This window comes from Alnus glutinosa, chromosome 8 (genome assembly GCF_958979055.1).
Source record: "Alnus glutinosa chromosome 8, dhAlnGlut1.1, whole genome shotgun sequence".
Classification (NCBI taxonomy): Eukaryota; Viridiplantae; Streptophyta; class Magnoliopsida; order Fagales; family Betulaceae; genus Alnus; species Alnus glutinosa.
Genome location: NC_084893.1, coordinates 26,101,003 through 26,112,031, shown reverse-complemented (window position 1 = coordinate 26,112,031; position 11,029 = coordinate 26,101,003). Strand labels below are relative to the sequence as shown.

Sequence of the window (11,029 nt, the reverse complement as noted above, 5' to 3'; positions counted from 1 at the left end):
AATATTTTTATTTTTTTAAAGAGCACCACTTTTAAACTTAAGGCCAAGGGCAAGTATATACTTCACTCAAAAAAAGAAAAAAAAATGGGTAAGCATATATATATATATATATATATATATATATATATATATATATATATATATAGTAATGTTTCATCCACAACAAATGTACATATTTTGTACAACAAAACTGACGTGGAAATAATTTTCACAATAAAAAAATTAAAAAAAAAATCATTTCCAAGTTAGTATTATTATACAAAGTGTGTAAATTTGTTGTCCAGAAAACATTACTTTTATTATATATATATATGAAACACTAGTGCGCGCGACCAAAACTGTAAAACTGAGATCTGACTTGTCTGAGTGCAACTTGCAATCAGTGTAATTTTTTTTGGAAGTTTTAATATTTATTTTTTATTAACTTTAGTTTTGTTTTATATAAAAAAAAAATGTTGACCCCCCTAAACTGAAATTCTGGCTCCGCCACTGTATACACTCAAAGGGTTCACAAAACTGATTTTTCCCAACTCAATGGATCACCTGCCCTGCTGGGTACATAATGGCATAACATCAAGAGTTCAGGTTACATTGCCTTGAGGCAGGGTTTTATTCTTTTATCTTTTATTAAAAAAAATAAAAAAATCTTGAAATGGTCATTCATATGCAAAATTTACCCTCCTTTCCCTACCATTTCTCCATCCATGAGCCATTTGATAGTCACCAGCCCAAATAGACCCTCCATAGGAACAAACCCTTAATCATTCTGTCCCAATGAAGTAATTCCAAACAGGGAAGTAGCAGTTTGAGCAAGGGAAAAAATGGAATACTTCATCCAAAGCAGGGGCTGGCATAACAACAATAGTCAAACAATTCAATTCATATCATGCTCCTCCAAATTGTTTGTGCAGAGAAGCAAGATCAAAAAAACATTGAAATTGCTAAAGACATATCTAGCAAAGCTCAAGACCAGGTCTGCTTGGTCCAAGACTATGTTATAACTACTGGCAGTAGAGCATTCTATGTACCTGTAAACATCCTAATTGATCCTTACAAACTCAACACAGTTTCATAGTAGTTATTTCTAAATATTGGCGAATTGCTGTCCATCCATCAGAAGTGGCACTGGAAGGCAACAATTTGGAATATCAATCAGATATGTTAACCAAATCAAATCAAATTTGGAGAATATGAGTCATAACCTGGGTTCCAAGCTGTCATACATGAGTTGACTAGAGAATTAAAGTCATGAATTCTCTTTTAATTCTAAATTGAATTAAAAGAGCTTAGCAACAAAGACACATATATCCCAAGTGATGGAAATCAATGGTGGCTTGAGCCCCAGAAGAAGAGTCCCAATAAAGTATTCCTCAATTGTGAAAGCTACAAATGGGTAATCCATGAATCTGACTGATCTGAAAAGGTAAATCCATACTGAATCTTCCTAATCAAACCTAATTAAGGAAAAGGTTTAGAGCAGAAGGATTTAGAAGTACATTCAACCTATAGCTAAATTAAATCTACACAGAAGTAAATAATTGCTAGCAAAACACATTGAAATCTGGGTCAGTAGGAAAATTTCCACCTTCCCAGATTCTTTTTAAAAAGCTACAATTATACTAGAGATAAGAGAACAAACACCATTATATCCCCATTTCAGTTGTTTTTCTTTGCACTACATCAATTACTTTGCATATAGGATTCTTTTAACTGAAGATAAAGAAGCAGTCTAACCCCTTTAGAACACCAACAAGCAGTCTAACCTGAGAAATTACTACAATTCCAATCAACTAGTCATGAATAACCTAAAACTACAGCTATTTACCTAAGGAAAAAAAAAAAAAAAAAAAAAAAACAAACTAAACTAAACTACAGCCAGAAAAGACAGGAGACGACAAACAGAGACACACACAAACACAAATACAGAGAGAGAGAAATGCAACAAGTCCTAACACATGCCCACCAATGACAGTAAAATGCAAATTGTAAGTAGAATGAGAGTTGACTCAAGAAAAGCCAAGTGCCAAACCTAATTTAAAACACATGATAATACCCAAAGTTTTGCCCCCCCCAAAAAAATGACAAGCATACTCCTATTCGAGACATTGTTTAGAGGATTTTAATTTGCAAGTGGAATGAGATGTGCGGATTGCTTTGCTTCTTATTAATTGTTTCAAACCAAAACAGTTAGATACCAGTGAGAAAATCACCCTCCTTGATAAATCCTTTTGTGTCTATCACAATTCCTTTGCTTCTTCTTCTAAAAATCCCTACCTCATGGGCTGACTCAGATTCAGTCTAGGATACCTTTGTCCAATTCCTATCAAAGAAAACCAAGCACCCAGACCAATCTCTAAATTAGTCTATGCTCAAAGCAGCCCTTCCTACACATCTGTGCTGCGAGCATACATCAGAAATGCCCAATTCAACACCTCCCCAATAGATGGATCCCATGTCCAAGAAGCTCTGATTTGCTCCAAAACAGACCATCATAGAGAAAATGGTTCAAGTGAACATCATAAAGGCTACAGACCATCAAAAAAGAGATTCAAACATGCATATGAACCATCAAAAAACATTGATCTAAAGATTTCCATATCTCTACTGCGTTTACAACAACAATTCCTTAGACAAATCATTAAAGAGTGAGAGAAATTGAAGAGAATGAGCTGCGAGAGAGGTGAGAGTCCCTAAGATGCAAGAAACCCAACAGAAATGGCGACGATGAATGAACTACAAGAGAGTGTGTGTGAGAAGGTTGTGGTGTCGAGAAGGAGGTCGGGTACTATGGGTTGAGAAAGAAAAGCTAAAACTTGAAAAATGGTTTGCGGAAATTATAAAATAAATTAAAAAAAAAAAAAAAAAAAGGGGAAATCATTTTACGTGGCTTAAAGGAGGTTTTTTCGGTCAACCAAAAATGTTTTTGGTTTGACCAAAATTTTTGGTCGTACCAAACACTGAAAAATACAAAAATCATTTTCTAAAAAATATTTTACATCGAAACAAACGGGGCCTAAATTTATAGTATGCATTATAGAAGGAATCAATTCTAAAATTATTCAAAGAACACACTATGAAACCCATGATATTAGTCCTATGTGTAAAGACTAATCCACTAGATGAATAAACAACATGAATACAGTAGAAGCAGCGTTGCAATAAGCCAAAGCTATTTATCTTTTTGACCCATTTGTCCTAAAGAGTAGCCACTTCCAGACCTTTTTTGTTCAGCCAAATGAGCTGAAACCATTATTACATAAATTACATTAAAAAAGAATCTTTATTTTTGCTCTTAATTTGATGATATTTACCGTGCTTCCAACAATGTCATGGTGATTTGGTTTGTTGAACTAGTTGCATGCTTGCTAGATGAAGGATTTGTTTGTGAATCCGTAAAGAAACCCGGCTGTCTTGGCTTAGGCAATAAACTCTCACTACTCAACATTTGAACCACAGACGACATGTTTGGTCTATCTTCTGGTTTTCGTTGCACACATAATAGACCCACATGAATGTGTCGTAATACATTAGATAGAGTACACAAGTCACCTACCAATTCATCGAGCAGCTCCATTGGCCTATCTTCAATCCATAGTTTCCATGCCTGAAAGAAATAAAAACCAAATTTTTGTGGGTTGGACTGCATGCCTTCAAATTGGCCCATAACTACTAAAAGAGCATCAGAATAACATAAGCATCATGTGACCCTCTATACTGCAAGTATCTGTGGTTTTAATAAGAGGTTTCTTTCATTGAAAAATAATAATAATAATAATAATAATAATAATAAAAAATTAGTTGGATTTGCCACTCTTTATGCTTACATGTCCAAGAAGATTAAGGTGGTGGTCTGGGTGACAAAATCTACTGTTCTTCTTCCCACTCATTGTCTCCAATACTAAAACTCCAAAGCTAAATACATCAGATTTTACCGAGTACCGTCCATGCACCGCATACTCGGGAGACATATAACCACTGTGCAGAGAAAAAGAAGTTAAAAACAGATAAACTTAACCTATAAAAGAAGTTTAAGCATACGTACAATGTTCCGATAATCTTATTTGTCTTGGAATCAATTTGATCTCCCCCAAATGATCTAGCCAAGCCAAAGTCCGAAATTTTTGGATTCATATTGTTATCTAGAAGGATATTGCTAGCTTTGAGATCTCTATGGATTATTCTCAATCTAGAGTCTTCATGAAGATAAAGAAGCCCTTTAGCAACACCATGAATAATGCTGATGCGCTTATGCCAATCTAGTAATTTACTCTTTGTTTGATCTGTCCAAATTCACATTCATGTTAGTATATACCTAGTTGAATTCTCAACAAACAATCTCAGTAATGAAAAAAGATAAGACTAAACATGAATGTTCTAGATTAAGTTATGGTCAAGGTTCAAACCAAAAATAAAGGAGTCCAAGCTTTTGTTGGGCATGTATTCATAGATTAACATGTTTTCATCTTCGTGAATGCAACAACCAAGAATCTTCACAAGATTACGGTGTTGCAGTTTGGCAATCAAAAAAACTTCATTTTTGAACTCGTTTAGTCCTTGTCCAGAATTCTTTGAAAGCCTCTTCACAGCTATATCTCTCCCTTCAAGCAATGTACCCTAAAAATCAAAGAGTCGGTATTTTGGAACATAAAAAATATAGCTCAACTAGTTGTGTTGTTGTTTACCTTGTACACAGGTCCAAAGCCACCTTCTCCCAGCTTCTTGTTTTTTGAGAAATTTTCTGTGGCGTTAGCTATTTCAACCAAATCAAATATCTTTAACTCCATATCGTCCTTCCCACCTTCATTGTCATGATCCTTCGTCTGACTTCTTTTTGTCATTCCTAAAATAACAAGAGATGCATGGGCATGAAAAAATCTTGGATAATTCTTTTATCAAAAGAAAATTACTTACCCCCTAATCCATTCTCCGTGAATGACCTATTTATTTAATTTCTTAGTTATTGTTAAAGCGTTTGATTAAATTTTTAAATTTACACGTTCTTATAAATCGATAAGTGGTGAGTTAACAGCTATAAATCTACCATCATGAATCAATTATTATCATAGTCCATTTCTTAGAAATCTACCTTGGTTTCTGAGTTTCTTCTTCCATATGAATGAGACCAGTGCAACTATTGTCATTCCCACGACTAGAAATGTTGAACCGATGATAATTGCTACTAGCTTCTTCTTGTTGGAGTACCTCTTTTTCTCAAGATGATCTGAAAGAACAAAATAGAGTTAGGTGATTTTGAGAATAACTCGTCATATTATACATGCATTTCGCTAAGGATAGCTGAAGAAAAGAAAGACTTTATTTTGTCCATAGTCTAGAAGGGAAAATGGGTACACATGAGGTGGATAAAGCAATTGAGATCAACGCCACCACATACAACACTTCCTAGGTAGTTTTCCTGGCATTAATATTTGTCTAGCTTCTGGTTTGTATGATCAGCTTATGAAGCAAGCTTTCAATGATATGCAACATTCTCTTATATCAACTAGTGTCTATCAATGCTGGTTATCACCTGCAACCTCCTCCCCCTCCACTTCAGAAAACATGAAAGAAAAAGTATGAACAAGCATATAATAAGCTTGCTATCACCAATTGAAAATTAACCAACAGATATTGTTGTCCATATGTCCTCTTATTTAAAATAAGAGAAAAAAAAAATCAGCAAAATCCAAAGAGAAAAATAGAAGTGAGATCGTACCCAGTTCTAAAATGGCCATCCTTATATAGAGGTCTTGTCCGCCCTTAGCGAATTCTATTATATCAACTAGGCTACCAAACCAAAGCACACAACCGCTTCCTCCCCACCTGACATCTAAACTTGCATATGCTGTGCAGGAGCTATTTTTCAAACACATTCCTTCGCATTCCTTGAGGGTCATGCTCTTGTTATACCAGGAAGAAGATGTGTCGGGCAATTTCACCCCTGTGCGCTTCCGGAATCCATCTCCATCATCATATTTCAAAGAAGCCCTTCGAACACACCCATCATGCCAATCTCCTGAATCCCAATCTTTTGGAGACTTGGGTAAGAATCCTTCCAAGCATGCACATATAGGAGAGTTGTTGATGTTACAGGTAGCATATGCTCCGCATAAGGCATAATTTTCACACTGATCTGACTGGGATGTAAAGAAAAGTTCCCAACTATGTGTTCGATCCACCCAATTGAATCGCTGTACAATGCCTAATGGGTTTACCCCATATCTTGCGAAAACAGAACTGTTTAGGAGTTTGTACTTGTAATAGACCTCCTTCTCATTCAACACGAATTCATACTCAAATACTGGATTCGGTCTTACACCATGACCCAACCATTGACCTGTAAAAAGAAGGCCATTCCATGACCCTGCTCTAGCTTTTATTGAATCTCCCTTCATGAAGAACAGTTGCGGAAGCCCACGAGGATCTATCAGTATTGAATACTCACCTGGAGCAGGATCATCCGTGCTCTTCCAAGATGATAAAAATATATCTAGACCAGTTACTAAATTCCATCCAAGCTTCATTTCCGGTAGGAGTGTGTCACAAGGATAATCAAAATTCTGCCACAAAAAGTTATATGGGTCGTCATCATTTCTATCTTTCACAACAAGATTACCGGTGTCGAAGAGCTGTGCAACTGGATTTTCAGCGGTTCTTGAGGTATTCGTTGACCAAACAATACTATTGGTGCTATTAAGAAGCACAAGAATTCCATCATCAGTGACCTTTAAAACTCCAGAGTGATCGTTAAGCGGAGCGTCTCTGTTGGCTACCCATACAACTATATCGGAAGATAGCATGTACCAAATTCCCACATATCGACTTTTGGAATTGCCTGGACTGAAGAATCCCAATTGAAATGATTGGGCAGCCGAAACTAAAGTGTCACCGTCTCTGATTGAGTGAGTTGGAGTAATAGTGTCTTGTGTAATGGAGGTTCTAAAGAGGGAGGAGAATAAGAAAGAGTAGACAAAAAGATGGGCAAAGGCTTCCATTGATTTTCTAACGAATAGAAGTCAAGATTTAACAACGTGAAGCTTATTTCTTCGGACTCTACCCTTCAATCTATTTTGTTTTTCTGCAAATTTGAATTCAGGAGTTCTTATTGATTTTCTAATGCATAAAGCTTCATGGATTTAACAATGTGAAGCCAAGATAATCAAATCAATTGCTTTGCTTTCTTAAGGAATGGTTAATCCATAAAAAGCACATGTTGCTGAGATGAAAAAAACAGAGTCTTGAATTCAATGAAACAGAATCAAGATGAAAGCTAGAGTTACCTGTGACTCGTGAGAAAAGATGATTGATGGCTGTTGAAGAAGCTTAAAATAATATGGAGATGGTGAGAAAAGGAACAGCCCAAAACACACCTTCTTGAGAGGAATTTCACCCGCAATGCGTCAAAAATCCCCTATTGAAGAATGAGACAACCCCATCAATTGGTCGCACCATGGCACTACTAACCCCATATCACCACAAATCTCCTTCAGCCTACAAGTCTCGCCACGCGCCACCCACAAGGCTCTGACACCGCTATCTTGCAAAGACGCAAACCAGTTGCAAGTTCATTCATTTGAGCTCCAAAAACTAAAAGGAAGCTTTCCATTGAAATGCATAGAACAGAGCCTCTTGGTTGGCAATTGAGCCATTCTAAGTATCTGAGAGATCACTGTCGTCGGAAGCTTGTGAGAAAAGGTATGTATAGACTAAGCTCACGGTTTTTCCAAGTCGTTTTTATTCAAAAACAATGGCAAAAACTACCAACTTCTGCAATAATTAATAAAGTTAAGACGAACACAGTTTGATTAAGATGAACGACAATTCACTGGTCAGAGTTTGATTAAGTTTAATCACCTTATTTCCAAACGGGGCCTATGTGATGTGACTCGTAAGCCCATCGACTCATTTTCGACTGATTTTTCTGGGTGACGCCTTTTGCTTATCCTTGCTAATTGCTATTTCACACGTCTTTTTTACTCGTTCATGTTTTTTTTCAGCCGCCACTCTTGAGCCATCTACACAATTTTTATTGGAAATAATTTTGGCACGTGCGCAAAATTTTTATTGAAATAAAATAATGTTAATATAAAAATTTATAATTAAATAAATAATCGTTACACAAATAATTTGTTGACAATATTATTGTTGATAATAGACCATATCAATCCGAAGTAATAATAATAAAATATAATACAATACAAGAGATTAAAAATAAAGTAAAAAAAGATCTCACAATGCTATAGAATTACGCAATAGCGTTGTCCTTAAAGGTTGATTCGTGCCTTCCAGAGTGTATAACTCGGTGTGATCGGATCTCTTGATACGCAACCTCCCAAGATTAGACTATAGCATCTATCTTTGTGAAGGACACACTTCCAAGAACGAAGATCAAATAAAACAACCCTTTGATCAAAGTAGACTGAGAACTTCAAAATATTTTCTCTTGTAGAAAAGCTAATAATGTACCAAATAGCTTTATCACTTGAAAAACAAAGGTTTTTTCAACACTGTTTGATATTGAAAAAACAAAAGAAACAATTTCTATGCAACAGTGTAATACGTACATTCACCCACTTTTTATTGAAGAAGATTTGTTTTTTTTATAAAACAAAATGAGTGTTTACTTTCAAAGGATTATGAGGGTGAATCAATGACAAAACAATCATATCTATTATAAATAAAGAGTAATAAAACTTGATAATGGCCAAACGATAAAACAACATAAAGCCAAATTTGTAAAACGGTCACAAAAGGTGAAAATCAAATCAATGGGATTAATGACTAATAAAAAAAAAACATTTAAAATATTAATGCATTTTAATCACCAAACGGTTAAAGCAAGCTTTAATGATTTGTAAACACTCAACGGTTATATTTTGAGATTTTATGACTAATCGTCATAATTCTTTAAGAAGAAAAAAATAAACGGTCAAAACACTTTAAGACCAAATTATTAAAATTGATTTTTTTTTTCTTCATAAAAACTCATAAACATTTTGAGAAACAGTAATATGTTTTCAATACTTTAAGAAAGAAATAATGTTTGTAATAAATACAACAATTCTCAATCTTCTAAACTGCATGACTACAAGAGAGTTAAAGAAAATTTATGAGAAATTTTTGTTTTCTACGAGAGTGAGATTGCTGAAGCCTATTTTCAAATAGAATTCCTACAAAATAGAAAAAAAAAAAAAAAAATTGAAATTGGTATATATATGGGCCGAGAGAGCCTTCGATGCTCAAGTCAATATTGGGCATTGCGAATTCAGTTTTTACAATCAATTGGGATTATAAGGCATTTAGTAGTTTACTTATATCAAGTATTTAGTTTTCTTATGGTTGAACAGTTCTGACAATTTACTTGTATCAAGTATTTCGTAGTTTTATATTGAATATTGAACTAATCTATTTCTTTTTTTTTTTCTTTTTCTTTTTGGAACATGTAGCATCTGCTACTGAAATCAACTAAAAAGGCCACAAGGCCAGTACAGAGAGGGAGGTTAAAAACCCCCTAAAACCAGGGCCAGTAAAACTGGCTAAAACAAAGACAGAGGAGATCCCAAATAACATCAACAACAGAACCTAAGAGGATCTCTGCTCCCTAGTTACAATATCAACAATACAAGGAGGAACCTCTTCCAGCCAAACATCATCACAGAAGTTGAAAGCTGCAGATTTAGCAAGTGTATGGGCTGCCTCATTTAAAGCTCTAGGCACATGGACAAAAGAATAAGAGTTAAGCTTAAGCACCTCCTGTTTGATTCCTTCAATAAAATGGCCATCTTTAGAAGAATAAGGAGGATTAGAGTTCACCAAGGAGGATTAGAGTTCACCTCTCTAATGACGTTCAAAGCGTCTCCTTCAAAAATTACATGGAAAAAACCAGCTTCCAGCAAAAAGAGACAGCATATGAGGCTGCCATTAGCTCAGCAGGATGGGCATCAATAACCATGTGTTTGGACAGTCTTTTTGCTCCCAGCACATAACCCATGCAGTCCCTAGCAATCACACCCAACCCCAACAGACCTGAGTTCTTGTTTATAGCAGCATCGAAATTGACTTTGATAGTACCTTCTGGAGGTTTCATCCAGCAACAAGGGCCCCGAACCTCAACCTCCAGGGGCTGATTCGCTTCTTCAACACCTCTGAGACAGCGATTGAAGTCATCCACCATAGCAACAGCATTTGTATAAGACTTGTTTGGATGATCAACAACACCCTCAAAAAGCATCTCATTACGCCTTTGCCAAATCCGCCTAGCAATAGCTGCAAAATAGTCCATCTCTTCCCTGCTAAAACGGCCCAAACATAATTGAAAGATATTCTTAAAGGAATGTTCGACAAAAGCACATTTGTGGAAAATCGAAAGGCCTGCATTCCACACATCCTTTGCAGCCGGACAGAACCAAATGGCATGGGCCTTAGTTTCCTCTTCTAGGTTACACCAAGGACATTTGTCATCATCAATCACCCTTCTTTTAAATAGATTCTTTCTAGTGGGGAGGATATCATTACAAGCACGCCACAAAAACATTTTGATCGGGTTTGGAACTTGAAGATTCCAAATACTACTCCAAACATTCGTACCCTTCTCAGCTTGGGATGTTTGACCTTTGTCTCTCTCTATGATCTCAAGGCCTAAATGGTAAGCACTCTTTACAGAAAAAGTCCCATTTTTAAAGCCTAACCAAATAAGGCGATCCGGTGGCATGTGGGGGCTAAGAGGAAATAAAGCTATCACTCTAGCTTCCTCTGGGACAAAAATAGCTTGCAGCAAAGGAACATTCCAGCCTTTAGACTCCCTGTCAATAAGGGTCTGAACTCGGTTTGCTTGGAAGGACAACACAGGAGTTGACTGAACCGTATAGGTGATTGGAGAGGGTAACCATCTATCCCCCCAAATATTAATGCTTTCACCATTACCAACTCTCCAAACTAGTCCCTGTTTCAATAAATCACGGGCTGAAAAGATACTTCTCCATGCGTAGGAAGGGCGACGACCTAAAGATGCCTCCAAAAAAGAAGAATGTGG

At 36.0% G+C, this 11,029-nt stretch overlaps 1 protein-coding gene across 4 annotated transcripts; it reads right to left on the bottom strand.

The window, feature by feature from the left end:
* Positions 1-498: 498 nt before the first annotated feature.
* Positions 499-7,749, bottom strand: LOC133874890 (G-type lectin S-receptor-like serine/threonine-protein kinase At4g27290). Of its 4 annotated transcripts, XM_062312777.1 has the most exons (9): positions 7,278-7,749; positions 5,714-7,075; positions 5,087-5,221; positions 4,683-4,840; positions 4,404-4,614; positions 4,043-4,280; positions 3,825-3,975; positions 3,312-3,604; positions 499-847 (listed from the first exon to the last, which is right to left on the bottom strand). In XM_062312777.1, exons 2-9 carry the CDS (start codon positions 6,990-6,992, stop codon positions 832-834), a joined length of 2,481 nt encoding a protein of 826 aa, XP_062168761.1. In that variant the 5' UTR covers positions 6,993-7,075; positions 7,278-7,749; the 3' UTR covers positions 499-831. The 4 variants fall into 4 exon arrangements, with proteins under 4 accessions (XP_062168761.1, XP_062168760.1, XP_062168762.1 ...); XM_062312776.1 differs by having other exon boundaries at positions 5,714-7,749; XM_062312778.1 differs by having other exon boundaries at positions 3,554-3,604; positions 5,714-7,749.
* Between the last annotated feature and the right edge of the window lie 3,280 nt (positions 7,750-11,029).

What these genes read in the sequence shown, in the direction of transcription:
- LOC133874890 (XM_062312776.1), bottom strand. Translation starts at nt 6,992, where the DNA reads ATGGAAGCCTTTGCCCATCTTTTTGTCTACTCTTTCTTATTCTCCTCC. An exon ending in GCTTTGGACCTGTGTACAAG is followed by an intron (nt 4,615 to 4,682) that starts GTAAACAACAAC and finishes TTTGATTTTTAG; the next exon opens with GGTACATTGCTTGAAGGGAG. An exon ending in AATAAGATTATCGGAACATT is followed by an intron (nt 3,976 to 4,042) that starts GTACGTATGCTT and finishes TTCTCTGCACAG; the next exon opens with TGGTTATATGTCTCCCGAGT.